This window comes from Bubalus kerabau, chromosome 12, assembly GCF_029407905.1.
Source record: "Bubalus kerabau isolate K-KA32 ecotype Philippines breed swamp buffalo chromosome 12, PCC_UOA_SB_1v2, whole genome shotgun sequence".
In the NCBI taxonomy this organism is placed as follows: Eukaryota; Metazoa; Chordata; class Mammalia; order Artiodactyla; family Bovidae; genus Bubalus; species Bubalus kerabau.
In genome coordinates this window covers 89518512-89534160 of record NC_073635.1, presented here as the reverse complement: position 1 = coordinate 89534160, position 15649 = coordinate 89518512, and the positions used below count along the sequence as shown (strand labels likewise).

General features: G+C 55.0%; 1 protein-coding gene across 10 annotated transcripts in view; it reads right to left on the bottom strand.

Moving 5' to 3' along the window:
• Positions 1 to 15649, bottom strand: part of ARHGEF7 (Rho guanine nucleotide exchange factor 7) — a 104356-nt gene that overhangs the window by 47420 nt on the left and 41287 nt on the right. For 6 of the 10 annotated variants that reach the window (XM_055543046.1, XM_055543037.1, XM_055543038.1 and 3 more), the window contains 3 exons: positions 14501 to 14585; positions 11650 to 11780; positions 6220 to 6421 (listed from right to left, as the gene is read on the bottom strand). In XM_055543046.1, the coding sequence (XP_055399021.1) occupies positions 6220 to 6421; positions 11650 to 11780; positions 14501 to 14585 (418 nt within the window). The remainder of the gene's footprint in view (positions 1 to 6219; positions 6422 to 11649; positions 11781 to 14500; positions 14586 to 15649) is intronic. The other 4 variants (XM_055543040.1, XM_055543042.1, XM_055543044.1 and 1 more) reach the window with 1 other exon arrangement.

Here is a 15649-nt window from a genome sequence, read left to right as displayed (position 1 = left end):
CTCAGTTCTTCCATGAGCTTCTCAGCACCGGAAACCCATAAAAAGCCCAAAGCAAAAGGCCTATCTTTAGCTGTGGGTCCCCCTCCTCCTGTGGAGCGGCTGACCTGAGTCTTCCTTCAACGCCTCTCTGTAAGAGTTTCCAAACGGGTGAAAATACAGAACAAAACAGAAGGTGCTGTTCCCAGCTGAAAGACTCTCTCTGTCCACGGGATGGAAAAGAGAACTCAACAGGAAACAAGTGACTTTTAAGCCATGAGAGATACAAGGAGGAAAACTTCCTCTCAATTCTTATATCTGCATCTCAGCATTTAACTGTGCAAGAAAACCTGATGTTTCCATCTGAAGGAAAAAAATGCCTTTTACTCCTTAAAATCTGCCATCTGGAGGAAGCATATGCAACACCAGTAAAGGGGAGACAGCTGAGCCTAACTACAGCCCTGGGATCAAAAAAAAGTCACAGAAAGCACACAGCAACACAAGTCAAGCGAGGTTAATTCGTGAGAGACTTGAATCTGCTTTCAATTTTTTTAAAGCAAATCATCTGCCAACTGCCTCATTTTATCAATACTTAAGTTTAAGACATACCTCTCAACATCCCAGTTAATAAAATTTAATCAACTTACTATGAGGACTATAACGAAGACGTCTTTCAAAAGCGAGCTACAGGCTAACGTTCTACAAAAGAAGAGGCGGGAGAGGCCCAGACAAACCAAGGCTTAAGTCCAAAGAGGCTGTATTCTCTCACTCAAAAAAAAAGGAGAGCATACAATGTGCTGGGCGCCAGAAGAATCTCCTGGGCTGGGAGGTGTCAGGAACACACTGTGTGAGGCGCTCCCTGAGCCGTCACACGGAGGGGCCCCCAACGTGCCCTCTGCAGAAGGCTCGGTGCCCCCTGCAGGAGACCCGGGAGGGCATGGGCTGGCGCTGCAGGGACAGGCTCCAGGAGAGGCATCCATGGAGGTGCAGGCCACAGAACCACAGACCTGCAAGCCTGCAGCACCTCTAGAGAGAATCTGGACGTGTTAACGCAACACGACAGAGGCCAGTCACGTAACAGTTTCCACTCGTAACAGAGGAAAACGCACAGGAAACAGATCTTAAAACACGCAGCTTTCCTAGTGTCCTAAGGAAAACAAAACATTCTGCAGCCCATCCAAGATCTAAAGACAAGACTCCACGCCCTGTGAGGAGGGCAGGGGAACCCCAAGGATGGAATAGCGCACCTTTCAGAGCGACTCAGGCAGCCTGTCCCCGCTTTCACGCAATAATCGTTACAAAGCACTGATAATAGAATGTAGACACAGATGTGCTGACAAAAGGGGGCGGGGACCCTCCCAGCAGGTGCGGAAAGGAGCGGGGGCTGCAGAGCAGGGCAGCATGGGGCTGCCCGGGGCCCGGCTGCAGGAAGTGCTGGCACCGAGCGGCCCGGCCCTGAGCCCCGCACGCCTCCTGAAAGGAAGCCAGCCAGGGAAGCCACTCTAATGTGGGGGACACAGCCGGGCAGAGATCAAATGGAGCCGACCCATCCAGCGTGTGATCCAAAGCCACACCTCCTGAGGACCCTTGGGGTTTTCCAAGGGCGAGAAGGCTCTCAGGGACCCAGAAGCCAAGGTCAGCCGTCTCTGCAGGAGTACTTCTGCGGCCCAGGGAAAGGAGGCACCCACTGAACAACCAGCCATCAGAGAACAGCCAAACAGAAAACAAGCTCATCAAGAACTCGGGCGTCAAGCAAGCGTAAACAGGAAACACATAAGGGGACCAGTCCTGAGATGCAGAAATAACACGGCCATCTAGGAGGCTTATCACACGCGTGCTGGAAACGCCTCCAAAGAAACTGGGGCCCGAATGAATGAAAAGGCACCACGAACATGAAGGACATCTGGAAAAGACGGAAACAGCCTCTAGAAATGAGCCCTGCGGTCTAAAATGAAATCCTGGTGGACAGGCAGGACGGAGGGAAGCGGGTGGGGAGAGATCTGAGGAGCGGGCTGCAGGTGAATGTGGGCCATACATCATGAGGAATGCCAGGACATCGGGTCAACGTGTCAGAGACGAAACCCGACCGGGCCCACGTGGCCCTGGACTTGGGGCTCCCAAGCCCGCGGCGCCCATGTTCCACCCACTGGAGGGCAGCGCCAGTGCTCCAGGACGAGCCTCCTGGCGGCCGGCCTTCCACCCCACAAATTCAAGAAACCATCGCACGTGTGTCTGTGTGTGTAAAACACACATTAACTGCGTGAATAAAATGAGTTTACATACCCAGAGTCTGCAGAGAAAATGTTCGGGGACGCTGACATACACCTTCCGTCAGACAGCACATACTCAGGAAGGACTCCAATGTGTCCGCAGAGAACTCTGAAATATCCTCCCGCAGACCCCTGCAAGAGGTCTGAGGAACTCGATCTCTGAGGGATCGTTCCTGTCTTCACAGGGACTATTTCAAACCAGAAACCACACTCGGGCCCCAGGCGCAAACAGAGCACTGCCGTCTGCAGCCACAAGGGGGCAGGCGAGCACGGCCAAGCGTTTGCCAGGGAAGCCGGACAGAGCTCACCTGGAGACACGCATGCCCAGGGGACATCACAGAGAAGGAGACCTCAGCTTTGTGTATTCAATAAAAATATCTGTAAGCCAAAGCAAAACTTAACACAGAGAAAAACTCCTGCCACAACGGCCACTTAGAGGAAGGAGTCTGTATGCTGGGACCTGGCACATTTTGTTTACAGAAAATGAAGGATAAATTACACTGCAAATCACAACCTTTATGTCAAACCTGTTCTTTAAAACAGAGAAATCTATTCCAAAATCACAAAGTCATACAAATTACCAAAAAAAAAAAAAAAATGCAATTACACAAGTGTTACCATGATGCTGGATTTTCACTCTCAACTGTTAAAAAGCGAAACAGTAAAAACGTGGTTTCACGTCTCTCCTTCTCAAACGCCCACGTTTAAAATCAGACAGGCACAGCTTTCCACAGAAAAGAGTCAAGTAATCAGAGGACACTAGGAACGGAAACTTACTCCTCAAAGCAGTTATTCCTTTAGCTCGACTATCAAATAAAACAACACCCAGCCTAACAGACGGAGAAGGCAATGGCAATCCACTCCAGTGTTCTTGCCTGGAGAATACCAGGGACGGGGGAGCCTGGTGGGCTGCCGTCTATGGGGTCGCACAGAGTCACAGCAACCTAACAGATGACTCATTTGAGCAAATATGCCATTCTCTATGTTTTAAAACTAAACAGGAAAACAAGGAAAGTTTTCAGTTACTTGAGTCTCAGTGTGGCTTGAAAACTAGGGATTCCATGTGAGCCCTGCAAGGAGCTGTGTGACAGCAAGGCAGTTACAACATACAACTAAAGGGGCCTCAAACACACACACACACACACACGACTAAGTCAGAGAAACGGGAATTACAGGCAGAACAAAGTGATGGGGTACCTCCTGACGCAGGTACCTCATAAAAATGAGATGGCTGGTTCTTAGAGCTGTGTCTGCCCCCTCCCCACAGTGCTCACTGCTCCCCCCAGAAATAGGGTAAGAGTAGAACACGCCTGCCAGGCTGCGGGACACCCAGAGGCCACCACAGACGACACTGACCACACGCACGTCCACCTGAAAACCACCCCATCTTTGCAGTGTCATTTCCAAAGGTTAACTCTGGAAACTTCAGGTAGAGAAACACCTGGAAAGGAAACGGTTTTTTGTACTCATTCACACTTTTACTATGATGCCTCAACATCAAACCAGAATTTCCATTTAAAAGAGATGTTCACAGTAGAATTCAAGAAGCCCAGACCCAACAGATGTCTACACAATCAGCAGAACCCACTCTTTATGGCTTGTTCCTTCGCCAGCTCCGAGACCCTCTCGGGACACACCCCTCAGCCAGCACTGTGATTCTTGAGGGTGTGCCCATCACCACCTCTGTGACCCCTGGGGCACGCCCGTCCGCCAGCTCTGTGGCTCTTGAGGGTGTGCCCATCACCAGCTCTGTGACCTCCTGGATCCCCTTCGTAAAGGGAAAGACCATGTCACTCTCAACCTCGCCCCACAAAGGGCCCAGTGCTCTCTTGGCTCCAGAAGGACTGCTCGGCCTGCCCAGCGCTCAGGCCCAGGGGCCAGGGCCAGGGCTGCCCCCGGACGGGCTGGCGGCGACTGGCAAGTCCAGCCAAGCTGCAGACTAAGGCACATTTCCCAGCAGCCGTGCCTGTAATGCAGGCAGCTGGACGCCAGCGCCATGCCCTCGGCTGGTTCTGCCCAGGGACAGATTAACTGGAGGATGTTCAGAGGAGGGTATTATTTGCACCCTATTTCCTGAATATTCCAACAACACTGTCTTCTGGGGCTGTGGTGAGGACTGAAAGTCACATATGAAAAGGACTTGATATAGGAAGCAGAACACAAAAGCTTGGCTATTACTGTTAACTGTATTCTAATCATAACATTCAGAAAACTAAGATCATGGCATCTGGTCCCATCACTTCATGGGAAATAGATGGGGAAACAGTGGAGACGGTGTCAGACTTTATTTTTTGGGCTCCAAAATCACTGCAGATAGTGACTGCAGCCATGAAATTAAAAGACGCTTACTCCTTGGAAGGAAAGTTATGACCAACCTAGATAGCATATTCAAAAGCAGAGACATTACTTTGCCAATAACGGTCCATCTAGTCAAGGCCATGGTTTTTCCTGTGGTCATGTATGGATGTGACAGTTGGACTGTGAAGAAGGCTGAGCACCGAAGAATTGATGCTTTTCAACTGTGGTGTTGGAGAAGACTCTTGAGAGTCCCTTGGACTGCAAGGAGATCCAACCAGTCCATTCTAAAGGAGATCAGTCCTGGGTTTTCCTTGGAAGGACTGATGCCAAAGCTGAAACTCCAGTACTTTGTCCACCTCATGCGAAGAGCTGACTCACTGGAAAAGACTCTGATGCTGGGAGGAATTGGGGGCAGGAGGAGAAGGGGACGACAGAGGATGAGATGGCTGGATGGCATCACCGACTCGATGGACGTGAGTTTGAGTGAAGTCCGGGAGTTGGTGATGGACAGGGAGGCCTGGTGTGCTGTGATTCATGGGGTCGCAAAGAGTCGGACACGACTGAGTGACTGAACTGAACTGAATGATAATGAACAAATACTGTTTTTATGATCAACTACAGAAAAAAGAGCACCAATGAGATACCACTTGACACCCATTAGGAAGGCTCTTGTCAAAAAAAAAGAAACAGGAAACAAGTGTTGGCAAAGACATGGAGGAACAGGAGCCCTGTGCCCTGCTGCGGGGTGTGAGAGCCACTGCGCACGACTCACAGCAGGTCCTCAAGACCTGAACTGAGTCCCTGTATGAGCCGGCAGTTCCACTCCGAGCTACGTACCCACGAGACCCGAAAGGACTCAGACGGACACCTGCAGCCCCACGTGCACAGTGACGTCAGTTACCAGAGCCCAGAACTAGAAACAACACAGTCCAGCAGCAGCAGAAGGCTGTGAAATCACACACACACGTATGTTGGTCTCTGCCCCCAAGTTCCTGGGAAAAGGCTCCTGACGCTTTGGAGCGTCCTGATGAGACCACTGGGAGCACGCACGCCCTGGAGCGCCTGCAGTGCCACGACATGACCACACCTGAGCAGAAATGCAAGCAATGCCAGGACCACCATTCCTTTCCAAAATTAGATAGGGCTTGGAATAATTATTTAAATTTAAGAAACTGTTAAAAACTACAGAAAACATACAGAAGGGGATGCATTTTAAAGTGTCACATTAGCGCGAAGAAATGGACAAATCACAGCACCACATGACTGGCCAAAGCACCCACGATAAGAAACTACACAGCGAACAGAATACAGGAAGCTTCAAGCCCTGAAAAGGATAATGAACTGTACCTTATATAAATGTGTAACCACAAAATAAAAACTAACAGACGTGACAGGTTTCTCCTCACAAACGGTAAAGAACAGAGTGAGTCTGTTTTCAACGGCTGGTGTCACGACGGCAGGAGACGCTGGCCTGAGTGTGGAGCCCCTTCTCCAGCCCCCAGTGTGGCCAGGCTCTCACCCTCCGCCAGGGCCGGACCACGCCCAGCCGGGCTTCCCAAGCGCATCCCCGCCCCGGCCCCGCCCCGCCTCCATCCCCGCCCCGGCCCCGCCCCGGCCCCGCCCCGGCCCCGCCCCGGCCCCGCCCCCGGCCCCGCCCCGCCCGCCGACCACTCACCGCTGGGCTTGACCTCGCGCACGTAGTTGCTGGGGAACCAGCCGGTCCTGCCGTTGTGCGTGCCCTCCCACCAGCCCCCCTCCTCCACCCGCGTCACGTGGATGACGTCGCCTTTCGCGAAGGACAGCTCGTCTTCATTCGTCTGCTGGAAGTTAAACTTGGCTCTGACGACCAGCTGATTGTTGCTGTTGTCGGTCATGTCCTACAGGGGGAGAAGGGAGGGAGACATGAAGACAACGGCGTCTCCGTCGCTACGGTCAGACCAGGTGCAACTCAGCACCACAGCAGAGCCGCTCGGCACACGCGGGGGCCGGCTGGACACACGGGAGTCCCTGCCCCGCAGCACGCCCCGACCGCCACCCAGGCCCCGGCCCGGAGGAAACCCCGTTAACCGCCGGCAAGGCCTTACTCGGGCCACGTTTGCCCGCACGAACACTCCACACACATGCACAGGCCCCTGCGCTCCACAGCCTCGGGGCAGGAGCCAGGCCCTGAGTCTCACCGACTCCCGTCCACAGTCAGGGTCCAGCAGGAACCCCGCGGACGCCAGGTCAAAGATCCTGGCCCCAGAACCACAGCCTACAACCCTCAGCCAGGACCGTGGCCTAAGACACAGATGTGAGCAGGATCCCGCATCTTCCAGCATGCTCTCATAGTGTCTAAGAAAAAATCAAAGATGCCCCTTGTTCCACAAATAGACGAACTCAAGCCTGACTGAGAAGACACAGATGCCAACACTGCAGCGAAGCTCTCTCAAAACAGACGAATAAAACAGGAAACCTCAGAAATGGGGCAGAGCTTAAAAAACTTACTCAAACTGACATAGTGAAAAACAAAGAAAACGATGAGATCCCCGGCGACCTGTGAGAAATGACAAAGATCTGACATTGGAACCAAAGTCTTGGAGGAGAAAGGACACTGCTAAAAAGAAGTCTAAGAAGCACAGCTCAGAGTGTCCCAGGTGTGACAAAAGACACAAGCACACACGTCCAGAAGCTGAGTGAACCCCAAACAGGAAACAACTCAATATATCTGGACCAATTCACGTCATACCTAAACGTCAGAAAACTAAAGACAAAGAGTTTAGTATCTGGATAAAGACATCTGCAGAGACGCAAGAACAGCACCCTTACTCAAGACGTTAGTGTAAGACCACTCCGCCAAAACGGGACTGACCGAGAGAAAATGAGGGTGGAGGCAGTGGAGGGGTGGACTCGGGTCGCAGCAAGCCCACAGGTGCTGGTCACAGAGGCCTCACATGCTCCCGGGGAAGAGGAAACGGAGACACCCTGAGCCGTTCTGAAGGCCCAAGAGGAGAGTCGAATAAGGCAGAAGAGTAGACTGCCATCTGCCAAAGGCACACAGAACGCCGTCCGGGAAGGCCAGGCCCCACTGAGCCTGAGCCGTAATGACGCCGCGCTGCGGCTGCCGCCAGCTCAGGGCCTCGGGAGGGGCCGGGGCGGGGAGCTCGACGCGGCTCTCACTGCAGGGCGCCCACAGCCGCAACGCTGTGCTGTTGAACAACAGGCTTTACACAGGGCGTTTATTAGAGACACAGCCAAATACCTAAGGAACCTGCAGAGAAACTGAAAGTGGCGTCTGACTGACCTTCTCCTAGGAGCAGGTCCCAGAGAATCTCCTGACTCTCCGCGAGGTGTGTGTGTCACCAAACAGGATGAGAGAGACAGACAGTGCCCAGAGCTCCAGGAGGAGGAGCTGACGTGAGGCCTGAGAGAGTCCACATGGATTTACCTATTTAAACATACACTGGCTATCATAAATCGTGTTTACTTAATAATTCAAATCAATGCATCAATCTTTATCTACTGAATTAGACACTTAATGTAAACTTAATATTTAATACCTAAAGTATTGAAAGATGATGCTGTGAAAGTGCTGTACTCAATATGCCAGCAAACTTGGAAAACTCAGCAGTGGCCACAGGACTGGAAAAGGTCAGTTTTCATTCCAATCCCAAAGAAAGGCAATGCCAAAGAATGCTCAAACTACCGCACAATTGCACTCATCTCACACGCTAGTAAAATAATACTCAAAATTCTCCAAGCCAGGCTTCAGCAATATGTGAAGCGTGAACTTCCAGATCTTCAAGCTGGTTTTAGAAAAGGCAGAGGAACCAGAGATCAAATTGCCAACATCTGCTGGATCATCGAAAAAGCAAGCGAGTTCCAGAAAAACACCTATTTCTGCTTCATTGACTATGCCAAAGCCTTTGACTATGTGGATCACAATAAACTGTGGAAAATTCTTCAAGAGATGGGAATTCCAGACCACCTGACCTGCCTCTTGAGAAACCTGTATGCAGGTCAGGAAGCAACAGTTAGAACTGGACATGGAACAACAGACTGGTTCCAAATATGAAAAGGAGTACGGCAAGGCTGTATATTGTCACCCTGCTTATTTAACTTTTATGCAGAGTACATCATGACAAACACTGGGCTGGAAGAAGCACAGGCTGGAATCAAGACTGCCGGGAGAAATAGCAATAACCTCAGGCATGCAGATGACACCACCCTTAGGGCAGAAAGTGAAGAGGAACTAAAAAGCCTATTGATGAAAATGAAAGTGGAGAATGAAAAAGTTGGCTTAAAACTCAACATTCAGAAAACAAAGATCATGGCATCTGGTCCCATCAATTCATGGGAAATAGATGGGGAAACAGTGAAAACAGTGTCAGACTTTTATCTTTTGGGCTCCAAAATCACTGCAGATGGTGACTGCAGCCATGAAATTAAAAGACGCTTACTCTTTGGAAGGAAAGTTATGACCAACCTAGATAGCATATTGAAAAGCAGAAACATTACCTTGCCAACAAAGGTCCGTCTAGTCAAGGCTATGGTTTTTCCAGTGGTCATGTATGGATACGCGAGTTGGACTGTGAAGAAAGCTGAGCGCTGAAGAATTAATGCTTTTGAACTGTGGTGTTGGAGAAGATGCTAAAGCTGAAACTCCAGTACTCTGGCCACCTCATGCAAAGAGTTGACCCATTGGAAAAGACTCTGATGCTGGGAGGGATTGGGGGCAGGAGGAAAAGGGCACAACAGAGGATGAGATGGCTGGATGGCACCACCGACTCGATGGACGTGAGTTTGAGTGAACTCTGGGAGTTGGTGATGGACAGGGAGGCCTGGCATGCTGCGATTCATGGGGTCTCAAAGAGTCAGACACGACTGAGCAACTGAACTGAACTGAAAGTATTCAATAAAGGGATATCTTATAAGCATTTGGAGGAACCCCGGACTGAGCGCTGTCCCCTCAAGCTCGGGGTGAGGGGCACCTGAGAGGTGTGGGCTGGACGGGTTGCAGCCCTGCAGGGAGGCCGCCCTCTCCCTGGTCAGACTCGGCCGCCCGCCGCACCTCAGGCTGTGAAGCAGTGCCGTCTCTCCCCAGCCGTCCACTCTGATCACAGCACTCTCCTTTCCGCGATGTACCCTGGCTTTGCAGAGCCCGTCGGGGTGAGGGGTTCCAACAAGGAACGCAACACGTAACAAACTAAGGCGCAGAGCAGGCCCCTGAGGACGTCCAACTGCCCCGGGAGCCCTCTGCCCGCCCACCTGCTGGGCACACACGGGCGGCACCGGGTGGGATGGGGCAGCAGCGTCAGGAGGCAGCAGAAGACGTGGCCCACAGCGTCCCAACAGGCCGGCCAGGCCAGCACCAGGACGCCTCCTGCTTCAGGCAGCGACATCCGCGAAGGCCCAGACGGCAGCGTCAGCGGAGGGCAGGGCAGTCTGGACCCTTCGCTCCTGAGGCGCTCTCAGCCATCGAGCACCCCCCACCCTGGAGGACGACGTGGGCCACGCCGTGCCAGCCCAGCCCTCCCTGGGGCCGCCACTGCTGGCCCGGCCGTGGCAAAGGGAGGCTTCAGTCAGGAGCGTCTCCCCTTAGGTTTTACCCTCCCCTTCAGGTCAGGAGGAGTCTCACCACGCTCCCTCCGAGCGGCTCACCGTGCCCACCACACAGCTGAGCTGGCCGGGGGCTTTCCGTTTCTGGTGTGACAAAACTTCTCTAATGAAACACTAGTCCTATACTTACTATGATCTCAACAACATTCATCATAAAGGACATTTAACTGAGTAAAATTCTTCAATTGCAATCCAATCCTCATTTACTCAAAAACAAAGCAAACAAAAAAAACAGATGACACATGCCACCAGTGAATGGGTCAGGCAGCAGATTTCTCTGCCCAAAGCCTGCTGACTTTTCTTGCATCTTCCACGTGTATTGCATGAAGCAGCTATTTTCAAGGGATCTGGACACCTTCCTTCCTTCCTTTGGAACACGATGCTCCCAACAGGGCCCTCTAAATCCCTCCAGCCCTGGGGGGGTGCATGGTGACACGCGTCAGTCCCCGTGAAGCGCTGACCAGCCGGCACCGAGACACCGCACCCGAGGGGCACTGTGCTGTTCACAAGGTCAGAGACAGGGCTCCGGGGCTTCTCTGAGGGGAAGGCAGCCACGCACACACAGCAGGAAGAGTCAGCCCGAGCGCGAACAGTTCAAGAATAGGTATAAAAATTATACCCCTTCTACAGTTTTCTTCCGTTTTTAACAGTGCTTCGTGACCTAACTCAGATGCATCTCTCTACAAGGCACAGCTCCAACCAGGCCAGCTTTATCTCTCCAGGATCCCCACGTGCTTACAGAACGACGTCCCCCCTGAGGTAAGCAGAAAGCCCTGGCCTCTGAAGACTGGAAGAGTAGGTTCTCTTCAGACTCACGTGACAAGGTCGCTGAGTTTCCAACATAAAGTGATGACTAGGATGTCGCATGAAGCAGAGGCACAGCAGCGGCTGATGAAGCCAAGGGCCGGGCCGGCGTCCGCCCCGTGGGGCTTGGTGGTCCTCACGCGGACACTCCCCCTTGTCAGCGGACGTGGCGGCTGCCCCCACAGGCTCCGCTCGGCCCTGTGCATCACGGCCCTCGGGCCTCATTCCCGGGGTCTGTGCTCACAGCCTGTCTCCTGGGGTCTGTCCACCCCAGGGGCCCCCGCTTCACCAGCACTCACGAGGGCGCCCCTCTCACACGCTGCAGCCGGACTCTGCAGTGTGCAGTCACACGCTCATACAGAGAAAAACCACCTCGAGGGTCTTCCACGGTTAGCCTTTTCTTCATCATCTAAGTACAAGACATGGATTCTTGCGCCCCAACTTCTAATCGTGTGTAGAGCAGGAAAGAAAACACCATGCAAGTGACGAGGAGAACACTTCAAAGCCCACATCCGTCCAGATAAACAGAGGTACATCTTGAAATAAGCCGACATGAAGTGAGACCTGTGATAATCTGGCGATGAGCAAATGCCAGCCCCGAGAGCAGGGGCAAGGCAGCACAGGCACCCACCCCGTGCCAAGCGCCTCCCGAGCCCCGGCCCACCACCACACTCCCACCACCGGGACCCATGCCCACACTTACCAAACTGCGGTACTGGCCCTGGAACAACTGTGAAGTCCGGCCGTGCGCAGGCTGTGGTCCCAGGGAGTCAAAGGACTTGATCCGGTGTGAGGAGGGCCGGGTGCACACGGAGTCACTCCCCAGGCCGATGTCTGCAAGGTCGTCAGGGGGCGGGCTGAGTGCCCTGCTGCCCACCCGCCCCTCGCAGAGAGCAGAGTCCCGGACCCACCCGCACGCACCCCCGTCGCCCTTCCCAGGAATGAGCAGCACAGGACATGTAACAGTTCTGTCATCAGGCAGTCTGTTCTGATCCTTTCCTCTCACCTGGGAAAAAACAGGCCTCCCAGTGAATTCCGAGCACCGCCCAGGCCTCGCCCCCTGCACCCCTGCTGCACACCTGCCCTCGGGGCCAGCGAGCTCCAAGCCCCCGTGGGACCATGCAGAGAAGGAAAGACTCTGACGTGCAACACAAGCCCCTGGCTGTTCTGGCCAGAGTGGCCCCTCAGAGGGCAAGTCCCCCTGCACGAGGGCAGCCACACCTTCCTCACCTCCCAGGGCTGTGAAGGACCAGGGTGTCAAGGGCACCAAAGGCTCGGTCCCTGCTGGGGGTCCAGTCAGGACCACATAACCCACCACCACCCAGCACGTGTAGGTCAGCAGCCCGTTTCACAGATGCAGCGGGATTGTGAAAGCGAGGCCACAAAAAGGCTTTCCAGGGAATCACTGCCCTGAGACGCAGGCCTTGGCAACATCCTGAAGCTGCGTGGGGGCCTTCCGTGAAAACATCCCGAAACTGGGGGCCTCCGGGCCCGCTCTTTCTGGCAGGTCTGTCTAGACCGGCTGGCACAGTGTCTGAGGAAATGCTGACTTAGTCATCAACAGCTGAGAGCCAGAGGACTTCCCAGGGAAATAGAGCTTTCCAGCTGCTCTCACAGCGCCCAGGAGGGTACCACATGGTGTGCGCTCCCCGACTGCCCAGAGCTAGCAGGGCCCAGGCATCTAGGGCTCCTGCCCTAAAACCACGTGGACACTCAGTCCGAAAGCCCCTCCAATTCTCAGGCCCAGATGAGCGCTGGCAGCAACAGCCAGCGCTCACCACCACCGTGGGGCAGGGGCCTGGGCAACTACAAGTACAGAGCAGCGCCCAGAGGACACGCGTGAGGAGGCTGCCCAGCAGCTGCCCCTGTACCCAGGGCACACTCAGGACTCCTTCCTGCCCCACCACCAACCTTTCCTCTGTCCAAGAGAAAGGCAAGGATCCGTCCACATGCCCGAGAACACTTCCTTCGAGTGCCAGGAGCAGAGGGGAGCCAATGGCAGGCCTCTCTCAGCAAGGCCGACAGCAACCCTGAAGGGCAGCGTGCGTCTCACTCCTGCCGCTGTTTAGCCGCTCAGTCGTGCCCAACTCTCTGCGACCCAGTGGGCTGCAGCCCACCAGGCTCCTCCGTCCATGGGATGTTCCCGGCAAGAATACCCGAGTGGGTTGCCATTTCCTCCTCCAGGGGATCTTCCCAACCCAGGGATCGCACCCAGGTCTCCTGTTTGGCAGGTGGATTCCCTACCACTGAGCCCCCAGGGAAGCCCTTCTTGCACCTGAGTTGGCCCTTATGGCTGACGTCTGCAAAGGCATGGCCGTATGTCACGCTGACTTCAAAATCAAACATGAAGAGCAGCAGCCAACAAACGAGAGGCAGAAAGTCCTCACTTGACAAGGCTCTGGCCTCTTGTTTAAGAGCTGAAGAGAGAAGCGCCAAGTTCACTCCACAATGTCCCAGCAGCTCTTTGTAAAGAACAGCGCTCTGCGTTCTGCACCCAGGGGCGTCAAGAACACACGAGAAACACGTCTTCACCAGACAGGGTGAGAGTGATGGCACGGGTGCCCTGGAGATACGGCCCCGGCCCGTGTCGAGCCCCGCACTCCCGCCACGATGACTGAGCATCGCCACCTGGCGGATGGAGCAGAAGCATCCTCCAGGGCCTCTTCTCACCTTCCGACCCTGGAAACAGACACCTCCAGGGCGAGAGCCGACCTGCCGTCTCTCCCCCAGCCTCGCATGAGGTCTGTATCTACCGAAGCTGCTCCTGCCTGCGGCCCGAGCGCACGTCCAGCCCCAGGACAGCACGTCAGCCGTGGCCCTGGCAGCCGGGGGGACCGAGGTGGGCCGGGGCGTGGAGTCCCGGGGGAAGCACTGCTATCGGAGCCAGCCTGGCCACACACGGCCGGCCGCCCCCTTGCTGCGTGCTCACATCAAGCCCAGCCCTTCGCCGGGGGGGCCAGGAGGCAGCACGCTGCCTGACGGACAACCTCCTCGGAACGCCACAGACCTCCCTCCTGCAGGGCCTCCTCTGGGTGGAGCGCTGACGCCCGTCTAGGAGCCCGCTTCTCCTTCAGGGTGCAGACTCTCACCCTCGTCTACACTCCCTCACCTGGGCCCTAATTCAGCGTGACCTGAGGTGCTGTCACTGCGGCAGCCACGAGTCTCCACTGCAGGCCAAGGTCAAGCACGGAAGCCCAGCCTGGACCTGTGGGGGCGCGGGCTGCTCTGGGCGGCGGGGCAGCCCCCTTAGCAAGCGGGCGACGCGAGGGCCCGTTCTTCCCCGCACAGTGAGGGGGAGAGCGCCCCCATCTGAAGGGCCAGGACAGCCCACGAGTGCGCCCGTGGACGAGGCCCCTCTGCTCAGGCAGAGGAGGGGAAGCCCCGAGACACACGAGGACCCGAAGAGGAAGAGCTGCTCTAACAAGGAAAAAGGATACCATTGCAGCAAAGGCACAACCAAGAACTTAGCGTGATCCTTTCTAAGCTCAGTAACGTTCGCCCTGTGTGTGACAGAAGGGCGAGGTGTCTGCCCCTTCAGGCAGAAAGACACCTACCTGCTGTTACTTTATTCAGCGTCACTAGGGAGCTGAGGACCTTGTTGAAATTCTGCCCCTGATACAAATCGTTTGCATCAAACGTCTGCAAGGGAAAGAGAACAAGCAGGATTAGCCGAGCCCAGCACCAGGGCAGGACGTGGCGGTTCTGTGCCGCGGGAGGAAGACAGCAGGCTTTGCAGGTGAGACCCGGGCAGGGGCACCCCAGGAGCTCAGCTTCCAGGAGGCCGGGCCACTCCGCTCCTGGGGCTGAGTCCATTTCTGAACCACCCTGCCCCACTCTCCTAGTGACCTGGGGCACTTCTGGCACTCAGAGAGGGCTCTTTTCCTTAGACTGAGGCCAAAGCCGCCAGGCACGCCTACAACACACTTCCTCTCCCGGTCACAGCCCAGGCCAAAGTCAGGAGCAGCCAAAGGGAAGCCCAGATGCCAGAGTGGACACAAGGGTCGAGGGAGAGGAAGCGGGGAGGCAGACTCCAGAAAGAGGGGCGCCTCCACCCCAGAGACCAGGGACACGACCACGTTGGCCCGGCCCCGCCCGCCCAGGAGCCGGAAGAGAACGCATGTCGGGCTGCCCAGATGCAGCCCACGGTCTCGGACGTGTGCACAAACACCACGGGCTGAGACACACGCGCCTCACTCCCAAACGCTGTCTGAAGATCACACACAGCTTTGGTTCACTAACAACTCCTCCCCGCCAAGAAGTTTAACCATCAGATGATCCATAACTCTGTGCCAGAGAAAGTAGAGAAAGAAAATTCTTTCAGAGATGCAATTAACAGAAAGATGTGTTCATGTGCCAAAATGAAAACTAGGTGTACATACTTCAGAGGTTCTCTCACTGAGGCAAAAATGAACTCCGGTGGCCAGTCATCCCAAGAATGGCTTCCTCTGCAGGTCGCCTGCCACCTCTGCCCCAGCTGGTTCACGGATCCTGCGTCTCACATCCTGCCAGGAAGCCCAGCTCCTCTTCCTGCCTCCCACCCCCTGCGCAGCTAACTCGTACTCGCCTGGCTCCCGCAGCCCTACTCCCCCAGCGGACTCAGCACAGCCAACGAGGCCCTGGCACACTGCACAGTCCCTGTGCGGGCTGCCCCAGAAACTGAAACCCGCGCAGCACACCTCACACCCCACATCCAGAGGACGGCC